This window comes from Corythoichthys intestinalis, chromosome 2 (assembly GCF_030265065.1).
Source record: "Corythoichthys intestinalis isolate RoL2023-P3 chromosome 2, ASM3026506v1, whole genome shotgun sequence".
NCBI lineage: Eukaryota > Metazoa > Chordata > Actinopteri > Syngnathiformes > Syngnathidae > Corythoichthys > Corythoichthys intestinalis.
Window position 1 is genome coordinate 37,332,926 of NC_080396.1, and position 26,620 is coordinate 37,359,545.

Genomic DNA, 26,620 nt, shown 5'->3' on the forward strand with positions numbered 1-26,620 from the left:
ACACAGCAGATTTATACCCGTTGTTGTTGTTGTAGATGGCCACGTAGTGACTGTTGTTGTCATTGTAGGTCTTCTGTGTCCTCACCTCCGTGTTTCCTGCTCTCACTACCACATGACCTTCATGAAGGAACACCTTACAAATGCCGTCCTACACAAGCCCACGCACACACAAACACAAACAAACAGACACACTGGGTTGAGCTAGGCCAAAAAGACGTGTTAGCAAATGGCAAATGTGTTTCACCTTGTCGTGATGGAAGAACATGAGTCCATCCTTATGTTCAGTCCTGAAGCTAAAACTGGCATAGAAATTGCTCCTGAGTTCAGGAACGTTGCTCAGCGCCAAGTCCAGGTAGCTCTGACCTGAAAAATGAGCCTCACGAGCCACCTGCATGGAACATATATTTCTGCTTCATTTCTGTTGTTTTTATACATCAACTCAGGTAACCCCAGATTTTAAGTCTGCATGGTCAGACTCCCATGATTTAGCAACACTTCAGTCATGTGTCAATCATCATAAAAGCATGACGCTAGACCAAACAAGCTTGAGTCACAAATTATTATGCAATTTGGATACTGTTATTTTCTAGTCTCAATAAAAGTAGATTGTTTTGTTTTGTATAGAATTGCATGTTTTGTATCAAAGGAGTAGCGCTCACACTGCACTTAACAACTAGTTAAATAGTTATTTAAGTTTCAGAACGAAACAAAAATTTCAATCCTACACATCCCAGATTAAAATCATTTTGTGAAAATAAAGGTGAGGTCTCACAGAGTTGATGTGCTGATGCTGTGTGCTGTCAATGAAGAGAAACAATTGACCTAAAAATTTTATAATAAATAAATAAATAAATAATATTGGCTACTATTTTGCGAAGTTCCACATAGAGCTTGCTTATGTAACCACCCTGGCGCCCTATTGATCTATTTGATGTTCCTACCAGCAGGTCACTGTCACAACCAAAACTGACTCCAGAGCTCTTCATCCTCTTCAGGTCGATGTGGGAGTTCTGAGCCTTGACATTGCGGAAACATCCTTTCAGTGAGCCCTGCTGTGGAAATATGGGCCGCAACCTGCATCACCAACCATCCCCAAACAACAACACACAATGACACAAAAAAAATATGACGCACATGTCAGGTCATAAGCAACATTGTATTTTTTGTGTGCGGGTGTGTTATTGACCTGTCAGGCATGTTGTGCTCAGGAACTCCTCCCAGAAAGTATGTGCCTCCAAAGGCTGGGATGTTCTCAGAAAAAACATGGGTGAACAACTGGATGCGATTGCTCCTCACTACCACTCGATATGGAGAAGATCTCAGGATGATGATCTCCAACTAAATAGGTAAACAATCATTTAATCAACTTGACTGTTCATAGCCATTGCCCACTGTATTTGGGTTCCTGTAAGTATCTTCGGCTTTTTTGGCACACAAGTTCATTGCAAACTAGAGCAGGGCGGTAAACGGAAAATTTACCGTCACCGAAATTCTTCACGATGACCGACGTAAATTCGTCGACAAATTCGGTAATTTAATAAAACAAGAAAATAGTCTTTTCATCCCACTTTGACTCTGTGTTGTTCGGCTATGTTCATTCCCCTTTAAGAAAGCAGACAGTGTGCTTACGTATGGAGTCACGTGGTTTTCAGGAAGCCAAACAAACAGAAGCCCAGTAGTCTAACGCTAGCGGCTAACACTACAAGTAAACGGGATGGAGTCGGGCTTAAGTTAGCTTCGCCAAACTTTCACCCGACATTAAGTAAACTCTTGCCGGGTTCCAGACGGGCTTTCACCCGCTGTCCTCCCTGGTTCTCACGATTGCAGAAGAGGATGCTTTCAGTGCTTTCTTCTGGTAGCCAAGCCACAGGCTAACGCTAGCGGCAAACAGCGGCTACAAATGAACGCGAAAGAGTTGGATAGCGGCTCTAACCTTAAACTATTGCTTTTTTTTTTTTTTTTAAACAGAGTTCAGTTTGCCAACTATGAGCACTAGCAATTACCGATTTGCCTTCGCCACAATCTCACCAAGTCTTATTTTCTTTTTAACATTTTCATGCACAAATTATGACTTCAGGTGTCAACTTTTCAATAGCTGTCCCCTGTCCCTGAAAGGGTTAATTCAATTGTCACTGATCATGAATTGTACTATAGCATTAACCTTATTTCATGTTTATCGATTACTTCATTAGCTGCCATTGCCTGCAATATATTTCATCATTCACTGTTAAAATGGATTGGATGTCTATCACTGTCAATGGCAGCCAATGAGTTGTCAGTCATCCCTTGCAATAGCGGAGCATCAATAATACTGTAGTAGAAGATAAATGAAAAAGGGTAAAATAAAAAAAGAATGTACCACTTTGGGATTGGCATCGCTGACTCTCAGGAGCGGGGAGGTGGGATCTTTGGGCTGGAACTCCTCCATCTCTCCGCCAAACTGGAAGAAAACCTTCAGGTGGCCCCGGATCACGGCCAGACACAGGAACTGATCCTAGTTGAGGGCATGCGGACAGTCAGCACATAGCGACAGCATTGACGGTTACCTAATGGACACATACTTTGTTTTGAAGCAGCAGCAAAATCCCTTTATGGGAGATCAGCTTGACTTCCTGCTCGAATCGTTGCATGCGTGCCGACTCATTACTGAAGGAGATCTCCGCAAAGCCGGTGCCATCGAAATAAGCTGCGTCATTCACCCAGGCCTGTGTCAGCGTAGGCTTGGACCTTTTAGTGCCATAAAAAAACCAGCACACATCAAAATTAGGACACAGGAATTCAGTGAAGTACCGGTAGATGAATTTCAAGCCTGACCTGCCACAAGGCTTGTCCTTTGTGGTGTTCAGTTGAAAGATGTTCTCGAAGTTGTACAAGCTAAGGACTTCCTCATTCAATGTGTCTAACTCTATGCAGCCTTTGAAGCTGGGCAGGGCCAGTGGGGCCGGGGGCTGAATGGGACGCAAACATAAAGTTATCGGAGTCATAACAATATAAGATTTACAAGTTTATTATTGGACACCACAGGGATAACCTTACATAGTAATGTATTGTAGAAAATACTTTAGTTCTTGTAGTCTGCTACTGTAAAAATGAACTAATTCACTGCCATTGACAGCGATAGAATTCCACTCCATTTGCAAATGGATTGGACGTCTATCGTCGTCAGTGACAGGGAATGCCTTAAGTTTGTCTGCAAACTGAGAATACACAGTAGAACATGGTTGGACATTCCTACACGCCTCCATTTGAAAAAAAAATGCAAACGATGGCACTAATTTAGTTAAACATACATACAGTAAGTTGTATGAAAAAGTATCTAAAGCTTTTGGAATTTCTCACATTTCTGCATAAAATCACTATCAAATGTGATCTGATCTCTTAGAAAGGATACAAAACCATCTCTAAGAATCTAGATGTTCATCAGTCGACAGTCAGAGGCACTGTTGCTTCTCGCCCAAGGAGTGGCCGTCCACCAAAGACGATGCCAAGAGTTCAGCGCAGAATACTCAGAGAGGTAAAAAGGAACCCTATAGTGTCTGCTAAAGACTTACGGAAATCACTGGCACAGTCCAATATCTCTGTGCAAATATCAACTATATGTAAAACTATGGCCAAGAATGGTGTTCATGGGAGGACTTCACATGGGAAGCCACTGCTATCTAAAAAATTTTGTTGCTCGTTTAATGTTTGCAAAAACGCTCTTGGACACTCAACAGAAGTTTTGACTGATGAAACCGAAGTTGAATTGTTTGGGACTAACACACAACGTCATGTGTGGAGGAAAAATCGAACAGCTCATCAACATCAACACCTCATCCCCACCGTGAAGGATGGTGGGGGGAGCATCATGCAATCATGAACTGAAGAATGAATTCAGAAGTTTATCAAGATGTTTTGCAGGAAAACCTGAGGCCGTCTGTTAGACAGTTGAAGCTAAAAAGAGGATGGATGCTGCAAAAAAAAAAAAAAAAATAAAATAAAATAAAATAAAATAAAATAAAAATGATCCAAACACAGAAGTAAATCAACTTTAGACTGTTTTCAAAAGAACAAAATACACCTTCTGGAGTGGCCAAGTGAAAGTCCAGACTTGCACCCCATTGAGATGCTGTGGCATGACCAAAAGACAGCGATTCATGCCAGACATCCCCGGAATCTGACTGAACTACAGCAGTTTTGTCGAGAAGAATGGGCCAAGATTAGTCCTGATCGATGTGCCAGACTGATCTGTAGCTACAGGAAGCGTCTGGTTGAAGTTATTGCTGCCAAAGAGGGGGCCACAAAATATTAAATGTGATGGTTCACTTATTTTTCCCCCTTCTGTCATTGTCTGCATGCTATCCTCATTAATTAAAATATGAAAACCTATAAATGTTTGGGTGGTTTTAGTTAAAGCAGTTTTTTTTCAAGTGTGTGATTTTGACAAAGATCAGATCACATTTGATGGTGATTTTATGCAGAAAAGTGAGAAATTCCAAAAGTTTCAGATTTGCTTTCATACCACTGTAACTTCCCGTTAGGCCTGCCGCACACCAAGCGACGTGACTGAAACTCTGAGCTGTCGTGCAGCCTGCTTGTTCCAGAAACTCTTTACTATGTAGTCCAACCATCAGATGCTGGTTTTGCCTTAATTCAAATTGCCAGGGGTTGGATTTGCAATTTGCAGATATAAAGAAAATAATCCAAGTGGTATCATATGTGAGGAGACTATTATTTTGAATCCACAACTGCCAGATTTATCCACTTTCAACTGTTTCTTGGTGTGCGATGATCCTTACAGAAACATAATTACTCACGAACACTTGTTGCCTTCCACTATTAAGCAAATGACATGTAATATTTTCAATGAATGAAGCAGTGTGTGCTTGTTTCAAAGCACAGTAACCTTTTGAGAAAACACTAAATTGTAGTTGCCGGTTAAGCAGATGAAGTACATTTATGAATGTTTTTAATAGGTAGTTGGGCCTACCTTAAAAGTGCTGGGGTAGCCCCCCACGTAGAACAGCGTGTCATTGGTCAAAAGGTTAAGAAGCCCCTGATCTCCCCCTGCCTCCACATAGGCTTTGGTGACGTGCTGGTCGCCTTCAGAGGCCTCGGAGGACATGGACATCTGCCCATATTGTAGGATCCTTCAACACAACCACACATCGTAAGAAACAGCTCCGTCAAGAGTGTATTCTACACATGGATCAGGCTCTACCTCTCGAGAACCACACTGTTGAAGTTCCCATTGGATTTGACATCCTCAGACATTAATACTTGTGCCGTTTCTCCTCCGATGTTGAAGTACCAGCGCAGTCTTTTTCCCTCCAGCGCCATTCCAAGGAAATCCTTAGTAGACTGCAAAGACCAGCACATCACCAACCCAAAAGCCTCTTTTGTCAAGTATTTTAAATTAACACTATAAATTCCATATAGTACCTTTAAATATTTGTTAACAAAACACAATGTAAATACAAGTAAACATTGTAAAAGGCAACAACTTACTGAAACAATATTATCAAATTACTAAAATTAAACCAAACTATAATTTTTAATGAGACGGTCTTTTGATTTAGTTCCTGTCAATTAATTTCAAATGTTGGAGCGCTTGTTATTTTCAGAGGCGTAAGCAAGAGTACGTATGTTTCACACAAACTTTGGTGAAAATTGATAGCTATTTCTGAACGTCAAGGTACATTTCAATGACAGACATCAATCACACACACACAAAACCGAAAAAAATGTGAAAATAAGATAACTAATGAAAAACATAAAACTAATAAAAAACTAATGGAAAAAAAACCAAACTTTCACAGGCAATGTGAAAGGAGCCCAATTGTCTTCTGAGGTCACCATATAAAATCAGACGACTTGTGTGTTCCATGGTTACACTTACATCCTTGTTGCCGAGGTAAAAGACAAACTCCTTGGTGCTGTCATCCTGCCGGCGGGAGCGCACCGCTTCAGGCAATGTGATGAAGAACTTGAGAGACGTGTAAGACGCTAGGTCGGCCAGGTTGGACGGGGTGCGCACCTGAACGCCCGATGAACCATTGAACTTTACAGGAACGCTCACCTTGACGAGGAAAAAAACAACAGGGAGGAAAATGTATTATTGTACTCTTTCAGTTTGTTTTTCAGTGATGATGTTTTCCTCTGTGGAGGTCAGGGCAAGCACCTTGCTAGCAGCATTGCGCGCCTGTTGAATGAGTTGTCGGATGCGGCTGATGTTCTCCGAGATGTTGGGCATCTGCGCCGAGCGGTTGTGCAGCTTGTCCAGCTTGTTCAGGAGGAGGGGGATAGTGTCGCCAAGCATGTTCACTGCGGGACACGTCAAAGTAGTCGACATGACATGCACAACGATTGAACATATGTTTCAAATTTGAGCCAATATATAAGGGGCCGTACAAGACATTTTTCATTCTGGCCCTCTCACACACATACATACTCCTCTCACATACATATATATTCACTCTTACACACATATATTCTCCTCTCACATACATATATATTCACTCTCACACTTTCACTCTCACACTCATACATTTTCACATTCAAACATTCTCCTCTTGCATACATACATTCTCCTCTCACATCCATACATTTTCTTCTCACATACATATATATTCACTCTCACACACACACACATATATTCTTCTCTCACATCCATACATTCTACTCTTACATATATATTTTACTCATACCCATACATACATTCTCCTCACACAAAATATATTTGCATTCTCACATACACATATGACACATTGACTAGCTTCAAACTTTAATAGCTGTGAAGTCTTTTGACCTTATGACCCCAAACCAGTGCAGGGTTGAAGTACTTTACTTGGAGATCAAGGCACACGTCTTACTTTTCCAATTTATCTATTCATAATGTCTTTATGATTTTCAAAATTTATTTAATAACTTCAAACTTCAATAGCTCCTAGACCATTTGACTTTTTGACCCAAAATCAGTGCAGGGTAGAAGTACTCTTCTTTTAGGTTGGAGCACACCTCTAAGTTTTCCAATTTAGATCTATTCATTCATTTATTTTTTGACTATATTTTCACTTGAATAGCTAATTGGTCTTGTAAACTTTTTAATCATCATCAGTGCGCATTCATAGAACTCTCCTTGCTGTTTGTGGAACATATTTTTTATCATTAAGACAGCTAGACATTTTCCATTTGTTGCTGTAATTTATACCACAAATAAAATATGATCCATCAAAATACTTGACACAATTATATAAAGTGTGTGCTTGATTTTACAATAGTGTCTTAATTTGTCAGGCAGCAATCTTTTTTTTTTTTTTTTATTTAGAAAAATACAAGTAAATAAATGTAGGTCTCTAGTGGGGTTGGAACCCGCAGTGTTTCCCTTTCCGGGAGTTCCAGTTGCCAAAATGTTGGTGCGTCTGATATCACAATTACTGCCGTGACGATCCTTGCAGTTTGGGCACGTGTCACGTGAGCTCCCGCTTGGACTGCTAAAGAGATTTGGGAGTTGCTAGGTCGGAAAATTTCATCTCACTTTCAATCACGTGATTATGAGTGACGACGGGTGCAGCTGATCCTGTCCTCTGCCCCTCGAGACAGGATGACAAAGATGTGACCGTTTCAGAGGTCGACAAAATACTTCGTAATAGCCCAACTGCTTGCCGAAGTTCTCGCGTCTCCTCTTCCCTGTTGACCCGCCTCAACAGGAATTGCTTCAGCTTCTTAGCCAATCAGAGCCAGTCAATCAGAGCTGGCTTCCGTTTCCACTATATACCCTACCCACCGACGTCACAAAACCACGTGCTCGCTGTATGGTTCCGCCCACTTGTCCGTCATTTTGTCTCTGTATTAGCATTGGTTTCAATTGATCGAGGAATTTAAAATGCATTTCATGGAAGACCCGGTGCTTTCTGATGCCGTAAACTCACTGGATGTGTTGCATAAAAGGCGTTATGTGGAAAAGCTTCGTTCTATACAGTCGCCAGATCCATATTTGACGCCTAAATCGATGATTTTTGACCGGCTGCCTTCGCCGTCTCTGCCTGACCCTGATATTTACAACTATCTTGTCCACACAAAATCAGCCTATTCTCACGAAAGTTTGAAAAACTTTAAGAGCTTGGAGGCTTATAAATGCTACGTTGCTGGTTGGGCGAAACAGGTCCTCGTACACGAAAATTCGGCAGGAATCTTGTGCTCGGAAGGTGAGTTACGAAATATTCAATTCAAAATCTTTTGTTCTTGCTAACATCCACTGTCAAGTCTAATGTATTTCATGTCATTTGTCAATGGAGCTAGGGCTTTTAATGTTTATATGGTTTAGCGATAGCACTCTCACTACATACATACGTGTATGTTGTTGGCGATTAGCCTAGCAATGATCTTAATTGTGGTTGTCAGCCCAAAACCCTCTAAATATATATTAAATGCATCTTACCAGATATAAAATGACTACTACATAATCTGTGGTAATCGTTTGGAGCCCAGTTTTCTCGTCGAATTGCAGCAGCCCATCTCGCTCTCTCCTCTCCGTGTCTCTCGGAATCCGGTAGAACTTCAAGTCTCTCCGTCTATCTTCTCTGTTATTGCAACCGACCGCCACACACGCCTTCACCATTTTGATTATTAATGTTAACGAGCGGAAAAACACGCCGTAAATAGGAGGAATGTACGTAGCCGTAACAGGTCAACACGATGTGTTGACGGACAAGTGGGCGGCACCAGTCAGGAGAGCGGAGTTGTGACGTCACGTGGGTAGGGTCTATACTTTCACTCACACATACTTACTGTATATACTTTCACTCACACATACATATATTCTCCCCTCACACAGATATATATTCACTCTTATACCGATATATTCTTCTCTCATTTACATATATTTTCTTTCTAAATACATACACAGAGTGAAAATGTATGAATGTGAGAGTAAAAATGTATGAATATGAGAGTGAAAATATATGAATATGAGAGTGAAAATGAATGAACGTGGAAGTAAAAATGTATGGATGTGAGAGTGAAAATATGTGAATATGAGAGTGAAAATGAATGTGAAAGTAAAAATGCATGAATGTGAGAGTGAAAATGTGTGAATGTGAAAGTAAAAATGTATGAAAGCGAGAGTGAAAATGTATGAATGTGAAAGTGAAAATATACAAATGTGAGAGGAGAATATATATGAACGTGAGAGGAGAATATATGTGTGTGAGAGTGAATATATATGTATGTGAAAGGAGAATGTATGTGTGTGAGAGGGCCAGAATGAAAAATGTCTTGTACGGCCCCTCATACCAATACATGAATACAAAAATTAATATGTAAATTCCCATTTCCGGAAAATCATTGCTAAAACGCCCATAAATAAATAAAAATCAAGACCCTTGATAGAAAATGTTAAATGGGTTGGAATAAAGAACAAGCAGATTATTCTTGAACAATATTGGAATATACAGAACAACCATACAATGTGAAAATTTTAGGTAATTTTGTTGCACCTATGTTTAATATGCAACCATGATTTTTTAAATATTATTTTATACACCAGAGATTACTTGAACCCTTTTTTTATTCTTCTCTTACAAACAATAAGTGTGCAGTGTAAAAGCTCTTACCTGTCTTGTTGGCCTCCCTCAGAGCCTCATTAACATCCTGGTTGGTTGTGTTGCCGTCACTGTAAGTCTGCTGCCATTGGTCTAACTGCTCTCTGATTGGACGTAGGACGTCGTTAACTTGTGAGACTGAAGCATTGGCCTGATTTATTGCTTGCTTGGCTGCATCAATGTCTTGACTGACATCTGCAGGAAACACAAGAAACTTGCACTTAACTTGCCAACATAAAATGAACCGCATGCACTGTATCTAATGTAGGGTTACAATAAATTAATAATGATCATGTTTATCCCCCAAAATCTCTACCAAGACTACAAAGAATAATAGTTGAAAGTAGTGATGCACGATAATAAATTTTTCAACCGATGCCGATAACCGATAATTTCCTCCTCATTCCAACCGATAACCGATAATGTCAAGCTGATAATTGTATTAAAAGATTTATGTAAAATTTTAAAGTATACACAAGAGAAAATATTACTATGCAAAAATATAATTGATTGCACTTTTTTCAACATCAAATGTGAACAAGTAGTCAATTCCAACATCTAAATAATGACAGATTGTCTGACATTGTGTAATGGTAAACTTTTGGCAACAATTACCTACAGAGTAAATACCTGCACAAAAATGCCTTTAAAAGTAAGCCATTCCTAACATATATAACATTACTACACTGCAAAAACATACCTCCTTAAAACTAGTCAGTTTTAAGTGTAAATCTATTGGAAATAAGTGAAATTATCTGCCAGCGCTTCAAGTGTATTTCTCTCAGATTTCTTGGGAGAAAAATAGCTAGCTGAAAATACGCTTATCAGCCTTATTTTAATAAATTATTATACTTAATCCTAAAAAAAAAAAACACAAAAAAAACTTGGAAGAAGGAAAGATTTTGAATAATATTTGTGGCAACAGAATATTATTGTTATTTGATTACAACGGCCGGTTCGCCGCGGCGTGATCGGGGCCTGGCTCTGCTCTGGACGGAGGTGCACGCCTCGCGTCCCACACGCCATAGGGGAACACTCGAGAAACCAGGGTGTTCGTCGGAGGTCCCGCCGCCGGGGAACCGGGCTTGGCGGCGGCCTGCCGGACCGGCCAGAGCAGCGGGCTCCATCGGAAGATGGCTACTTGTCGACTATCGGTCTCAAGTCGTGCCGGTGTTTAGCCTTTGATGCGAGTTTACCACCCACTCTGGGCTGCATTCCCAAACAACCCGACTCCGAGAAGGCCGCAGCGTCTCTGTATAGTCACAAGCCCCGTAGTTTAGCTTAGTTTGTGTTTACAATAGCTTTAGCATTCCGGCTAGCAGCAGCCTCGTATTCGTTCCAAAAGTCTTTGTGATGCAGTTTTAAATGGCTGCTGGGTTAGTGGTGTTGAATGAGGATGCTTTCTTTCCGCCTTGTGGAACTTCTGCAGTGCATGTTTCGCAGATGGTGAGAGCGTTGTTTTCTTCACACACGATAAATCCAGCCAGGCTAGTAACAGCCGCTATAATCTACAACTGCTTCTTGTGGTGTAACTCCGGCTCCTCCACCCCTCCTCCTTCAGGGGCTTCAGAGAGGGGAGGGGTTGAGGAGGCGGCGTGCTAATTCTTCGGTTGCGCACATTTGGAGGCTAAATCAAGTATATAGTCAGGGGTGCACATAAGTGGTCCGCATGCGTACCGGACGTAGACAAACGCACTGGCCCTCAACGACTTCCATACGCTTTTGCGTACCGATGGCTGACCACCGTATTTGCGGCGGACACGAGAAAATAACTTCTCAAAATGTCAAAGAGGCAGGCCACACTGAGTAATTACTTCCGTGTTCCCCCACCCCCGTCAAAAGACAGACAGACGACAGAGACGTCACCGGAGCTACCGAAAAAAAGGACTTTTGCTGAAAAGTAGGAGGTACCATGGCTAGAAGCAAATGATGCTCGCACTGAAATGCGGTACAAAATGTGCTGTGAGAATCCCAATGTCGCCGATAAGAGCAGCGCATTTTATGTAGGGTCAAAGAATTTCAGCCATCCAAACTTTGAAAAGCACGAAAAAACAGAGAGCATGTGGCAATTAAGCAAACTATTGATGTCAAACAGGACCCCACTCGCCCTATGGACAAGTGGCGGAATAAAGGTAATGAACAGCGACATGCACTGACAAACGTGTTTTTGCTCGCATTTTACAAAGCTAAACATGCACGTTCAATAAGGTCTTATGAGGAGGACATCCCACTTTTAAAAAGGCTTGGAGTTAATGTGGGAGCCGCATAATGCCCTTTATTTTGAATTGGTGCTTTTTATTTCTTTACATTTCAAAGTAATGGCAATTTTGTTGTGCCACTTGATGTTAATCAAGCATTAATTGTTAATATAATTAATTAAAGTTAATTGGCTCTAAGTAAAGCTTGTCATAAATTTATCGCATCAGGCGGGTTGGCTCTCAAGCTCAATGAGGACCAAGTCACATCTCCAGGTCCTCCTCTGAGAACCTGGGCAAAAAAATTATGTGCACCCCTGTATATAGTTATCGGATTGCATTATCAGTTGAATTTTTTTATTATCTGGATTATCTGTGTGACATCATAATTGCCATTGTAGGCCGATAATTATCGGCGGCCGATGTTATCGTGCATCTTTAGATTAAAGTGCATGTGACACAAGAAAGCATGTTTATTTCATATTACATTTAGTATATTATGCTCCTGAATGAAATGGACCACTTGGTTGTGTGCAGAAGAGATCTATATATTTATAGATATATATATATTTTTTGAATCCCAAACTCGAAAATGAGAGACTTCCGTCCAAAGTCTCGGATTGAGGAAGAGGGCGCATGTGACGTCAACAGGAGACATGATCATCACTAAACAGCCATGCTATTGTATCCAAAAGGACTGCGAATTCAGCCAATTCTGTGTGGATTCATTTGTTTATTTTTCGCGTCAAGCCAGCCCAATGTGCTGCAGGCTTTTGTTGTTACACCAGGAAGAGTGGTGTGAGTCTTTTTGGATTTCCAAAAATCCCGTTCACCGTGAAGAATGGGCAAAACAAGTCCGGCTATCGAGGGACCATTGGACGTACGAGGAAGTGAGTAAGCGTGTTTTATAGTATGCCAAATCCTGGGATCATGGAACACATTTTAAATAAGGAGGTGGCTTGCATTTTGTGGGTGACAATGCTTCCTGTCAAACGGTGACGGCAGGAGTGCCCGCCTCCCTAAGCAGACGACCGGCGGCTTGTCGCACTCCATGGTCGCCGGCTGATGAAGGAGGGAGCACCCGTGTTCGGTAGTGTTGCATCAGTCGCGAACGATTCGTTCTTTTTGAACGAACTGTTTGGGTGAACGGGACCGGACTAATCACCATCTGCACTGATTCGTTCTATGAAGTTAGGGCTTGTTCGCTGCGTGGGAGGGCGTTGAGCAAGCGGCAGCGTCTTCTGACATCGCACACGACCAATCAGATGCCAGCCTCATCGCGGGCAGGGGAGGGAGCGGAAACAGAATCAGGGCATCTGTCACTCACTTCCAGTGTTGTTAATAACGGCGTTACAATATAACGGCGTTACTAACGGCGTTATTTTTTTCAGTAGTGGGTAATCTAATTAATTACTTTTCTCATCTTGGCAACGCCGTTACCGTTACTGAGGACGGAAAGGCATGCGTTACTATGCGTTACTATATTGGTCGAAAAGTCTGAGGGAGACGGACTCACCGAGACGACAGAGCAGAGCAGGAGCGGGGAGGAGGCAAGAAAGTTGTAACGCCGAGCAAACGCGATGCTAGGTAGCTCCAATAATACATGTTGTAGCCGATAGCCGACAAACTACGCCCGCATGTTATGGTAGATATGGTAGACATGGTAGATATCACTTGTACTGTATATAGATATAACTAGATGCAAAATGACAGCCGCCATCTTAAAGCAGTAGGATTTTTAGGACGGCTCTGTTGTAGAGAACCTTCCTCGCGAACCTAAGTAACTTTTTATCTAAAATACTTCTAAATCGGCAAAAATCTTGACTTGAATCTATCTTTAAATGATGAAACAGTTTTAAAACTTTCATATGTCGAAAGTAGAGAGAAGGGAACTAATGCAATAATGGGAGCAATTTTAACAACTTTTAACAGTTGATTCAGGGTAAAGGGTAAATTAGGGTAAAGAATTGGGCTCGGGCCAATTGTACCAAAAACCTCCACAAAAAACTTCATATAGTGTGGCCAATGTTTTTTTTTTTTTTTTTTTTTTTTTTTTTTTTTTTTTTTTTTTTGAGGGGAAAAAAAAAAGTAATTATCACCAATTACTTTGCCAAGTAACTAATTACTCTTACATTCAGGTAATTGAGTTAGTAACGCAATTACTTTTTGGGAAAAGTAATTTGTAACTATAATTAATTACTTTTTTTCAGTAAGATTAACAACACTGCTCACTTCCACGTGTAGCCAGTAAGCAGCCAGCGTGCACGCAAGGGGGCAAGACTGAGTTATGTCACTTCCCGTTCCCGACTCGGTCCTCCGGTTCCTGACCTAGCTTGCTGCTAACTTGACTTTCCAGTAATGCGGTGAACGAGTCAAAAAATGGAAGGAAATGACTTTGTCACATATTTGTTAATGTGGAGCCTATCAAATGCTGCTCAAACAGACAAAACACCACACAAATCTAGCGAGCATGGTTTAGTGTACTACTTTTCTCAACAGACTCGGGACTACCTATGACTGACAACATATTACCAAATTTACAGTAGTTTAAAACACGGGTAGCTAAAAAAAAAAAAAAACACGGGTAGCTACGAGGCAAGCAAAAGTGAGCTACATTTGGGGGGGAGGGAGGTGAGGGGGTGAACGATTCGTTGAACGATTTGTTTGAACGAATCTTTTTACTGAACGAACCGGAATGGATTCGTTTACTCAAGTGAATGACAGATCCCGTCACTAGTGTTCGGGCAGCCAAGTGCTCTCGTCTCCGGTTCTCAATTGTGTCGAGACTTCTACCACCCTCGGCCCTCTCCGCATGCCCGCCATTTTCGGCATTCATTCCCCCGGTGACGAGCACACATGCCGGGCGACGAGCCAAAGCTTGCTCGCCACCGGGGGCAGGCCGATCGGTGAATACAATCCCCCCCCCCCCCCCCCGTGTGTGGCATGAGTCAGGGTAGTTTTGTGTGATTTTTCGTGTTTGAAAGGCGAGGAAGAGACTTAGAAGAGCCGCTCGGTTCGGGTTAGCATGTAGCCTAGCTCTCATCCTCCTCTTTTGTTTACGCTCTTTCCGACGCCTCAGAGTCCGTGGCAGGGAAATGACAACAGCCAGACTAACTCCGGTGGCATAAAATACCGTTCGCGAGGTTTAAGAAGTCGGCAGTTTTGACCTTTATGCAGTAATTTAGCCCTGTTGTTTGGAGTAGAGAAATAAAAAAATAATGACATTTTGCAGCCACCGGCTTCCATTGGATCGACATTATCGTTGGAAAAATCCACACTTGAAACAGAATTGCTGAAAAACGTTTCCTTCTCCATTGGGTTCAATGCTAAATCTGCTGAAATCGCTCATTCTCACCTAGATGGAGGCACCAAAGCGCTATAATGACAGGAGGAGCTAAACAGCAGACGCATTTCTCGTCATCTGCGCTTTGCCAAATTATTGTATATAGTCGAATCGTCTCAAAATATGATTTTGATTCCAATAATAATGCTATTTAAGATTTTTTTGTCATGTCACATGCACTTTAAATTTTAAGTCATAACTCATTTCAACTCATTTGATGAAGCAACCTACTGCAGCTAGTAAAATTACTGCCACACATATACTGTGGGACACATTCTTCATCGAGGAGATACAGGCGCTATGTTAGCATTGTTATGCAAGAATCAACTGGTAAACTGTTTAATTCTCAGTAGCTCATGTCGTGCTTGTATTGAACACTTACTTGAGGAGGAGTTCAGGTTGTTCTGGGCCGTTTCAAAATCCGTTGCCACTTGGTTTAGTTTGGTTTTGCTATCGTTCAATTGCTTCCAAGCGTCATCCAGCTGCGGTTTTAACTCTGTAGTGAGGAAACACAGACTTTAGAAAGAAACACCCAAATAACCGCAAACATAATGTGTCTACAGTGACGTTTATAGTAAACATATCCAAGTCATATAGAGCTGGAAAAATGGCTAATGAAGCAAATAACAATTATCAAATAAATTAAAGATGTAAAGATAACACAACAACCAAAAATGCATATTTGAATTCTATAGTGATGCTAGGAACTTGTTGGACTTATATGTTTGCTTCTATGCTACTTTAAATGGCCACTAAACATTTGAGGAGGCATTGATAATTTGATACCATTTTTGAGTTCCTCATCGAGGTTTTCTACTTCCTCCTTCAGTGCCACACTGCGATTCCTCAGTGAGTTTGCCATGTGGCGGAGGTTCTGCTCCCTCACGTTCTACAACAACAAAAAGGTTATCTACACAGGCAGGATCAATGCAAAAGCTCAACGGCTGATCTTCACCTCCAGCGCATTCGTAGCAGCTTCGTCTGCCTCGTGTGCCGCTTTCTCAGCTGCTTTGATAGCGTTGATGATCTTGTTGTAGGCTTTGGTCACGTCCACCAAACCTTCGCTCTTTGTTTCCTCCACAAAGCTAACAAAACACCACATCAATGTAAACAGAAAGGTGTTTTCCCCATGTTGTCCTCACGCAGGAGCATTTACCTGGACAAGTTCATGGACAAAGCATGGAGCATATCAGCATGCCGCTCAGCTTCCTCCACTAGGGGTATCTTGGAGTCGGCCCACGTGAAGTCCTGCACCTTCTTGGACAATGGCGTCCTGGCACCATCCAGCTGGGCCGCCAAACGCTCATAATCCTGAGAAACATCACAATCCATGAAGTGTATGTGTGTGTGTTTCAAATTTGAATACACAATGTCATTTAGGCCAATACTAGGCCTGAACAATATTGGAAAAAAATATCATTGCGGTTTTTGGGTGGTTTGCGATATATTGAGATCTTTTATTGCGATATTAGAAGTAGAAGAATTTTCACCAGATATCCTTAATACAACCCCTAGCAAAATGTATGGAATTGCATCTCGGACGAGCACTCAGACATTTCATTATGTAGAACAAACTCAGATAAAAAGCTAGGGAAAATAAATAAGTAAATAAATAAAATAGTTCAAAAGTGCAACCCCTTGGCATTCAGAAACACTAAAAGAATAAAAAACAATGTGGTGCTCAGTAAACGTTGCTTTTATAGTGCAAGTGTAGGGAAATAAATTGACTCTCATTGACTCTTAAACAATAAAGAACAAGACTGCAATGGGCTAAGGAGAGATAATCATGGACTGTGAATGACTGGATGATGGTTAGTTTCAGTGATGAGTCAAGAATCTGCATTGGACAAGGTGACGATGCTGGAGATTTTGTTTGGTGCTGTTCCAGCGAGATTTACAAAAATGACTGCCTGAAGAAAACATCAAACTTCTCTCAGTCCTTGATTAATATGTGGCACCATGTCAGGCAAAGGCACTGTGGTTAAATCTTCAATAAGTGCACAAGTTTACACTGAAATTTTACACAGCTTTCTTATTCCTTCAATTGAAAATATGTGATTAGTGATTCCATACTTTTTGCTACAGGGTTGTAGCTATGTTTGGGATTGGGCTGAACGATATTGGAAAAAACATAACATTGTGATATGTATTGCCAAGGCTCCACACTTACTTTTTGCATTGGTTGCACTGGTGCACTTTTTTCTTAAGGTGCACCAGCACAAAATATAGGCACACCCACATTTTTCATTGCATCACCATACTTTTAATAACGCTGCATAACATTGATTCATACAACTTGTGAATTGTTTCCAAATGAATTTTAAGCCATTCTTCAGTTAGAATACCCTCTTTTAGAGACAATGGCGGTGGAAATAAACGTCTTACTTGAATCTCTAAAACTGACCATAAATGCGCAATAATGTTGAGGTCTGGTGTTTGTGACGGCCATACGCGATGCTCAACTTCATTAGAATGTTCCTCATGCTATTATTTAATAAATATGTTCAATGATTATGATGTCAAAATGTTAGGCGTTTTCATTATTTTGTCTAAACCCTTGTACGTACACTACTGGCTGAAGAAGGAGGTATGAAACAATCAGCTTGTAGCTGACATTATATCTATTCATGTCAATCAAAGTGTGTGTATCTCTATTTCAATTGTGCATTTAAAAGCCATTCATAAATGTTGCAGCTGCTTTATAGAATGAAACCACTGTTCAACATTAAAGGTGTTACAGAAGCAAAACAACATATCAGTGTCAAAGCCTATGCTCTTTTGGATATGTTTGTTTTCACAAACATACAATTTTTGGACTGCAAGCCTCATCCACTAAGTTTTACATGAAAACCATATTTGAGCCGTAGATGTCCCTATTGTATTTTTTGGATATTTATTAGAGATGTCCGATCACGCCATTTTCAAAGTATCGGAATCGGCTAAAAAATATCGGCCAGTCCTTTTTTTAATATATATATATATATTTTAATTAAATCCTTTTCTAATTGTATTTAACGTTACAGAAATAATATGTTACACTCATCCAGAGTCTTTAATTTAGGCTTAAGGTAGGATTATCATAAATATCCCGATTACAGCGGCAATTAATATGTTAAAAAATGTCACGTTAAAATAATAAACGCAATTAATGTATGCGCTGCACGATCCTCTCATTAATTGTCGCACTCAACCTGTAACGACGCCGTTTTACCTATATAGAGAGATAAAATGCAGCGCTAAATGAGTAGAGTGAGTTTTGGCAGCCTTTGGAGCCTTTCTTCAATTGGTTAAAGCCTTGCAATCCCTCTCCCTATGATTAGAAATATCATGAGAAGCAATGTGGGGAAGCAAGGTGGCAATTGATCTTTGTCTTAACACCTTAAGTTATTTCCCAAAGCAGAGAAGATATATCCATTGGTAGCACGACGCACATACATGGTTCCACTTCCCATCATGGTTCCACTTCCCATCATGCATTGTGGCATGGCTGCAGTATCATTTACTGAAAGCTCAACAAATACACTAGATGGCAATATTTAGTCACAATATACAAAGTCACAAGTCTTTCTATCCGTGGATCCCTCTCACAGAAAGAATGTTAATAATGTAAATGCCATCTTGAGGATTTATTGTAATAATAAACAAATACAGTACTTATGTACTGTATGTTGAATGTATATATTCGTCCGAGTTTTATTCATTTTTTTCTTAATGCATTGCCAAAATGTATATGATCGGGAAAAATCATCGGGAATGATTGGAATTGAATCAGGAGCAAAAAAACATGATCGGAACAACCCTAATATTTATACCAAAAGAAGTGCAGCTCATTAGACTTTAAAAATTAAAATATGAGCTGCACCGGGTTACAAGCCGCAGGGTTCAAAGTAAGGGAAAAAAGTAGCTGCTTCCACTCTAATAACTACGGTAATTTTCTCCAGTTTTTTTGTAAGAGCTACTTGATTTAAAATAATTAACTTTAAGGTAGGACAAAACGTTTTTCCTGGTCAAAAAAGGAAGTCTATTCATTCATATGGCTTAGTCGGTGTAAATTTAAATATAGAACTGGAAATTCTGTAGGTCTTGAAAAATCTGTCGAAATACTTAAAAACAGCTGACGATATGGGCTTGGTTGATTTGGAAATGTCTGGTAATGAGTGAGTGAATTGTAAAACTTTTTGCGAAGTGAGTCTGTAATAACATTATAAGAAAAAAAATAACCGAAAGATCCTGTGATGAAGAGGGAAATCTGCAATATAAAATTAAATATTTATACGATATAATAGACAATACAGTGAGACCGCCAAACTGTATTGCTATACAGTATAAGTGCATGTGTAGACTGCAGGGCAGTGGAGTAGGTACAGTACATTTTACCAGCTGCAGAGATTCTTGGTGTGCATGCTCACCTCTTTGGAGTCATGCAGCTTGGACCACAGTTCATTGACTTCAACTACGAGGTCTTCCGCCATATCCACATGCTCCTCTACATCATCACGTTTGGATGTCAGCTCATCCACTCTTCTCTGGAATGATAAAACGTCACTTCGCATTTTGGATCCCCAGCTGCGTTCTCACTTGGTGGTCGGTCCGCCACGCTTACCTTGTTATCGTCCAGCGTCTTCTGATTGCTGTTGTTGATCTCGGCAGCCCGGGCCAACTTGTCGATGGCCTCATTCAGAGCGTCTCGAAGCTCCATCATGTTGCCGTGGAAGCGGGACAGGTAGTCATTTGCGGCTTTGACCGCATTCTCATTGTGCTCATGACGGCGCGCCAAGCCCTCGTGCACATGCTCCAACACTGAACACAAGTGTCACTTTCTGTCCACCAACTTGCAGAATCGAGCCAACTTACATTTTTCCGCCTCCGTCTTCTCTCGGTCTGCTGTTTCCTTCTGTCCCTCGCAGCTTCTGCTCCTCATCTTGCCCAACATGGCTTCCACCTCTCTCATCTTTCTCTCCCGCTCGTCAACATCTAGTATTTCAGTGTTGTTCAGCGAGCCATTGGCCAGTCGCATGATGTCTGTAAGGGTAGACAACGACAATTACTGTAAATAAAATACCCAAATGGGGATGACCAAAAGTATCTGTTTGTGGAAAAAAAAGAAATTTAGACATGAGATTTTGGCCTGATCCAAGCAATTTTGTCACATAAAATTTGTTAAAAATCAAGCCACTTTAATTGTACATAGTAGTAATATCAATACACTGTGAGCATTGGCCATCTTTGTGAATTCCATTGTTTCATACCATTTAAATCCATGGTCAATGTGTGGATGGAGGTTAACAGGTCTTCCGCCTTTTGGTGAGTGTCAGATGTGCTGTTTGCCAGCATGTCGGATCGCTCCGCCGTCGTTGCACTCTGAGGATTGTAACCATCCGGTTAGCATGGACGTGAACAGTGTATGAATGAGTATTGTGTACACTCCAAATACTTAAATTACACAAGTTATTGTGCAACCTGAAATGTCAGCTAGGCTAATGCTATGACCTCACTATGCTGACATCACAAATTACTGGCTTCTACTTTGTCTTATGTCTGTTTAAAAATGTGTACCAAGGCTGACTCTTTATCGGAAAAACACATTTATAAGCATCACCTTGTGCTGCAGCATATCCACGTCAGCACTGATGTTCACAATTTCACCCTCCAGTACCTTGGCGTGATGGCGGCCATCGGCAAGAGAGCTGTTGTACTTGTCAATGACGTGCTATAATGAGTGCAAGATGACGATCAACGTATGATGACAAGTTTGAAGTACCACTAACATTGTTATTGCTGTTTTACAATCTTCAATAAGCCAGTCCGCCCCCGTCCTCAATACCACAGCATAATTGGCACAGTTAACTGGACCAACACAAGCCCTCTTCGACCCACTCATGCACAACGCTCCGAAATGCCTCTACTTTGTGTGCAACTCACAGCGGCATCATCCAACGACGCGTTGAGCTTGCGCAGCTGTGTCCAGGCCATGGTGCTGGCGTTGAGGTTGTGCAGCTGTGCAGCAAGCGAGTCAAAGTCGATCTCGTGCAGAGCCTCAAGCAGCACAATGACACAGCTGTCACATGCTGCCATTGTAAAAGACACACATTGCATTACATGAGTATGTCTGTTTTTGCGTATGAGGCCAGTGTATCAGGATAATCTCTGACATTTAGTACTTCATATAAGAGCATTTAATATGATGAGTAAGAGGGGTTTAGTTAGGGAATGAATTTTACAAACCTCACTTTCGATTAAGTTGGGACATTGCGTAAAAAATAACCCTCTTTTCACCCTATAGGCAATTAAATCCACCCAAAAAATCCATTATATTTGTTGTTCACACTAATGAAAGTTTTTTTTTTTAATTTTTTTTTTTTTAAACAATGGTCACACATTTTGGATTCAAGGCCTGCCACACATTACAAAAATGCTGGGACTTGGGGCATATTTAAAATCCTACCTCCGCAAGTGGATGAAACCTACGGAAGCAGAGGTTTGGTATTCTGTTCTGTTTGTCTATTTGTCTGACTGTTTGTTTGTCGATAACTCAAGAACGAATAAAGGGATTATTATCAAACTTGTACGGTATGTTTGGAATCTGAAACAGAAGAGGTGATTCAATTTTGGGTTAATGAGGTCTATGGTCAGAAAATGAATTTCTGGTGGAGGTCTGCTCTCTCAGAGTGCTCCTCTAGTTTAACAATATGTGTGTTAGACCAATGCATTAGTATTAATAAGATAATTTTTCAGTAATGTGTGCTAGGTATAATTCTTAAGTATTCAACATCCACGGTCAAACGCCTTGAGACACTTCACCACACCACTTCAGTAGGACGAGAGAATCCGTTTTATCACCTTCACAATGCAGGTCTTGACCATGCGCGACAAGAATGTTGTGTTCATTCAAGCAGATTTCACACTGCTTTCCCGTCATGCCTTCCCGACAGTGACACTCTCCGGTTCGTGGGTCGCAGTGTCCGCCCCTGCAGTCGCACCCTAAACCCACAAACAAGTCACATCCTCGTTGCCGTTGCCGTTGCCACAAGGTCACATGCCAATTTGTTTGTTTCATGATTTCTCACGCTTGCATCCGTCAGGTCCGTAGTCCCAGAATCCGGGAGCACACTGGCGACAGTTAGGTCCATTGACTCCAGGTTGACACTTACACTGGCCGCTCTGAGGGTTACAGGGCTGCACTAGTGCTGCTGAGGCGTCACAGTCACATATACGACACCCGGCGCATGACTCAAAGCCAAACATGCCATCCTGATGATGGGAATTTGGAGTCAACAAAGTGGAACATGGAAATAAGAATAGTTTAAAAAAAAAAAAAAAAAAAACTCTACTTTGACTTTGCAAAGCAGCATGTTATTCCTTCAACACTAGCTGAACTTTTCCTTCAATTTCTTTAAGTGCTAAAAAACTATTTTGTTGTCAACAAACCTGACAGTGGTGACATTGTGGGCCACTCACTCCGGGTTTGCAGCGGCACTGCCCAGTATGTGGGTCACATGACTCAGTGCCACATGGTGAACAACTGCATTCTGTACAACGACAACACCGGCTATTAGTGACTAAATGATTAGGTAAAATTGACACCGACTAATTGCGGCCACTCAAACTTACTAGTGCAGTTTTTGGCAAAGATGGCATCACCGTGGTAACCAGGGGCGCACACTTCACAGTGAGGCCCGGTTGTATTATGCATGCAGCTCAGACACTCGCCAGTCAGTGGGTGGCAGTCTGTGAATAGCATGTTGGGGTCCGTGTTGCCATGGCAATTGCATGGCTGGCATGTACTTCCCAGTACCATAGGGTTACCGTAGTAACCGGGTGCGCACCTGCCAAGAGGCCATTGTTAATGACAGGATTCTGTATGGACATGCTGAATGCAGTGAGACATCAATCCGCTAACTTTGTGTCAGGTAGCTGGTGGGCACACACTTCAAAAATTAACTTTATACAATACATTTGTTTCTTTATGTCAGAGAAACAACGTTCCTGAATATTTTTATACATGTGCCTCCTTCAAAACCCAAGCAGAGTTGGTGCACCCAATCCCCGGAAGCACCGTTGATGTGTTGGTGGTTTTGTTAATTTACCTTTCACAATGTGGCCCGGCGTAACCTGGCATACACAAGCATTGCATGCGCTCATTCTTCTGCACGCAACCTACAGCAAAACTACACAAACTCACAGTTAGTCATTTAGAGCAGGCACTACGGCCTCAGAGGATAAGTGGTTTTCCAGAGTACTGACTTGTTGGATGGCACTTGAAGTGGGCATGGACAACTGGAACATGACAGCGCCTGGCCATTCACACTATTGTTGCCGAGGAAACCGCCCTTGCATTTCTCACAATGGTCACCGGCAGTGTTGTGTTGGCAGTTCTGACAAACACACACACACACCGCATTAGAAAGCAAATGAGAACACAACACAAGAAAACAACTTCACATTCTTCAGTTCACTTATTCCTATTGTTGCCGCTATATTCATTTAGGAGCAGCGGGCCACTCTAACCTTTATTGTACCATGGAGTCAAATGATCACAGGCATATTTTTTAGAGCTGTCCCAACTAGGCATGTGCCGGTATGAGATTCTGACGGTATGATAACCTTAAGCCAAACTATCACAGTTTGACGGCATCACGGTATTGCAATTACAGCTCTAAAATGTGTTACTTTGAGATATTTGGGTTTAAAAATAAGAGTTGAACAGGCTTTTATTTTTCAAAACATATTAGCGAATTGGAACATAAGTATGATGTTAAAATAAAAAATGAAAGAAAAAAAAACTAATAATAATTGTTTCAGCTCTAGTGATTACTAACCTTTAATTTTGTATGAATGCAAAATCATATCGGAGGTATTGCCTCCTCAGTAGCCACCCTCGGCAAACATGTTTTACATGTCGGTTGGCCCGCCTCCTCTATGTTGCGGCCGTCTGAAACTTTTCTGTAACTGAAATTTTCCCATGCCAGCGATTTCGTTTTCTTGGATTGAGGGGGGAAAGTTCAGGAGTTTCACTTCCACCAGCCATCTTGTAGCACACCTGACTCACTGACACTGAGCAACAACCAGTGGGGAATGGCTGAGCCTTGCAGCTGCAAGCAAGGTATTTCTCCCTGCATTAGTGGTACATGAAAAATAGCTAATACCTTAGGGACGATATGACGGAAAATTTTTACGGTTTTGAAACGGTAACGTTTTCATACTACGGTATACCTTGAAACCGGTTATTGGCACATGCCTAGTCCTGACTAGTCGACATAGTCAATGTCATTGATGACATAAATGCGTCGACGAGCACACCATCCCGTCGACGGTTAATGAAGGGTTAAAGAAATTATTGAGAATGGTGGACGCTCAGTATCCAAGCGGGGAAAACGGTACAAATCCAAAAACAGCGCACCAGAGTGGCCAAAGCATGGACTTATTTCAACGAAACAAAGGAGGGTATACTGTCGTGTGAAGTCTCTGCTAAGCCAAGCTTGCATACCATGGCAGCACGTCGGCCGAGAATAAACACCTGAAGCACCGTCACCCAGTTGTAATTTTGGAAAACAATAGGAGACAAGAAGCCAACAGATTGTAAGTCCATATAACTACCTAACGACATGTTTCATTGAAGATACCTTTACTGTATGTGCGTCATATCAATGTGTTTGTTAAAATGATGGATGCTCCCGCATGGGGGAGAAAAACATATTACAAATAAATAAATAAATAAAAAATGGAAACACTGGCCTGCTTACTTTAGTCCATGACTGCACTAATCTTACTTACTTTATATTATAACGTATTGTTATGTATATACATATAGTAGTATACTACAATATTCATGCAAGATGATTTCAATATTTACTTTTTTTAAGAATTGTTTTGAATCATGTTGGAAAGGTGAAGTCACAATGTTCTGAATCTGTGTACATTCCATTCTTTTGCACTAGTTAATGCTATCAGTATTTGAACTCATTGTTTATTTGTGGTTTATTATTGCTATTCATATCTTTATTTGTACTTTAATGAAGAATGTAATGTAAGCGTTCCAAAATGTTTTTTGTGAATTAATAAGCGTTAACAAAAATTTAATTGCTAGATTTGTTAAAAAAAAAAAATTTAGAATAGGAAAAAAAATTCTTAGAACCGTACTAATCCTTAAAAAAGTCTGCTGACTAATCGGGAGAAAAATAGTCATTTAGGACAGCCCTAATATTTTGACATAACAGAATTAAAAAAACAACAAGTTATTCAATACAAAACTCACCATTGCAGCAATGGAATGAATGACATTACTGTAATACTGGTAGTGAAACATTTTCACCAGGATAGACACATAAACAAAACCTATGAGGCCATTCCTTTGTCACAAGAATAATAATGAACAGCAATTCTAGGAGACCTATAAAATGCACTCAACTCACCAGGCAAATTCCTGATATGTCCATACATTGATCCGAATGTCCATTACAGTTGCATGGCACGCATTTTCCCAGGAAGAGGCCAATGCTGTCCCTGTAGAAACCCGGAGCACATTTCTGTGCACGCAAACATAGAAAGGAATTGAAAATGTCAGACAATGGATAAAACATTATCACTTTTAATAAACACAGGCTGCTCCATACCTGACAAGAGTCTCCCAGGTAGTTGGCAGGACACATGCAGAGCTCCACATTGTTGGCATGGCGACCAGCGGGCAAGCTTTCTGCACCTTCGAGCACGGCGCCACGAAGTGAGACTGAGTGTGCCGACTGAGAATGAAGGGCTCGGATCTGCAGGGACTCCAGAGCCACCAGAACCATCATAAGCTCCTCCCGGGAGACTGAGTTGCCAGTCTGAGCGTGGCGGAAACTTCCCTACGATAGGTAGGATCATTTGTTTCAACAAGCTACTTTGGACATTGCTGGGAGCAGTGCTAGGTCCACTTTACCTCCACCATATGCACAATTCCCAAATGCGGCTCCTCGGGAGAAGAATATTCACGCTCCAAGAACACCAGTGTCATCTGGTTGCCCTACACAAATGCACAAACTTCAAGTTTGCGAGTGATACCTATTACCCATTTCAGCTGATTTCTTTCTTTCTTTCTTTTTTTTTTTTTTTAATTTATTTTATTTCATTTTATTTATTTATTTATTTATTTTTGATAAATGCAACATTAGATGAAGCATAGAATCCTGGGATCGTCTAGTAGGCTCCATGAATATATGCTTGTGTACCTTCAGGATTATATCAGGTCTAGGTGGCTCAACGTGAAGAGACCAGACGTCTCCTCTCATCGTCTGTGTGTGAAGGCGATACCTCAGGTAACCTCCGTAAGATGAGACTTTGTCTCCGAGATAGGTTTGGGGTGCATGCCAGTGAAGGTCCTGGTACACATCGGGAATGTCACTAAGGTCGGCCTCCACCAGGTCCTGATCCAGATACACGTTGACTGGCACTTCTTGTTTGTCAGCACTGAGTAGCACCCAGCCTTCCATGTTCATTATCTTGAAGAGGGACAAAGAGTATCA

At 41.2% G+C, this 26,620-nt stretch overlaps 1 protein-coding gene across 3 annotated transcripts in view; it reads right to left on the minus strand.

The window, feature by feature from the left end:
* Positions 1-26,620, minus strand: part of lama5 (laminin, alpha 5) — a 92,009-nt gene that overhangs the window by 7,709 nt on the left and 57,680 nt on the right. For 2 of the 3 annotated variants that reach the window (XM_057824000.1, XM_057823991.1), the window contains exons 38-69: positions 26,327-26,596; positions 26,038-26,121; positions 25,733-25,963; positions 25,532-25,645; positions 23,364-23,494; positions 23,207-23,287; positions 22,731-22,945; positions 22,548-22,648; positions 22,187-22,370; positions 21,960-22,100; positions 21,042-21,187; positions 20,719-20,829; positions 20,369-20,480; positions 19,974-20,141; positions 19,723-19,919; positions 19,529-19,645; positions 16,276-16,430; positions 16,075-16,204; positions 15,906-16,008; positions 15,502-15,615; positions 9,594-9,776; positions 6,161-6,303; positions 5,879-6,058; positions 5,201-5,340; positions 4,970-5,129; positions 2,815-2,948; positions 2,562-2,727; positions 2,360-2,494; positions 1,187-1,338; positions 942-1,074; positions 245-388; positions 18-148 (exon numbers count right to left, since the gene is read on the minus strand). In XM_057824000.1, the coding sequence (XP_057679983.1) occupies positions 18-148; positions 245-388; positions 942-1,074; positions 1,187-1,338; positions 2,360-2,494; positions 2,562-2,727; positions 2,815-2,948; positions 4,970-5,129; positions 5,201-5,340; positions 5,879-6,058; positions 6,161-6,303; positions 9,594-9,776; positions 15,502-15,615; positions 15,906-16,008; positions 16,075-16,204; positions 16,276-16,430; positions 19,529-19,645; positions 19,723-19,919; positions 19,974-20,141; positions 20,369-20,480; positions 20,719-20,829; positions 21,042-21,187; positions 21,960-22,100; positions 22,187-22,370; positions 22,548-22,648; positions 22,731-22,945; positions 23,207-23,287; positions 23,364-23,494; positions 25,532-25,645; positions 25,733-25,963; positions 26,038-26,121; positions 26,327-26,596 (4,706 nt within the window). The remainder of the gene's footprint in view (positions 1-17; positions 149-244; positions 389-941; positions 1,075-1,186; positions 1,339-2,359; positions 2,495-2,561; positions 2,728-2,814; positions 2,949-4,969; positions 5,130-5,200; positions 5,341-5,878; positions 6,059-6,160; positions 6,304-9,593; positions 9,777-15,501; positions 15,616-15,905; positions 16,009-16,074; positions 16,205-16,275; positions 16,431-19,528; positions 19,646-19,722; positions 19,920-19,973; positions 20,142-20,368; positions 20,481-20,718; positions 20,830-21,041; positions 21,188-21,959; positions 22,101-22,186; positions 22,371-22,547; positions 22,649-22,730; positions 22,946-23,206; positions 23,288-23,363; positions 23,495-25,531; positions 25,646-25,732; positions 25,964-26,037; positions 26,122-26,326; positions 26,597-26,620) is intronic. The other variant, XM_057824010.1, reaches the window with a different exon arrangement.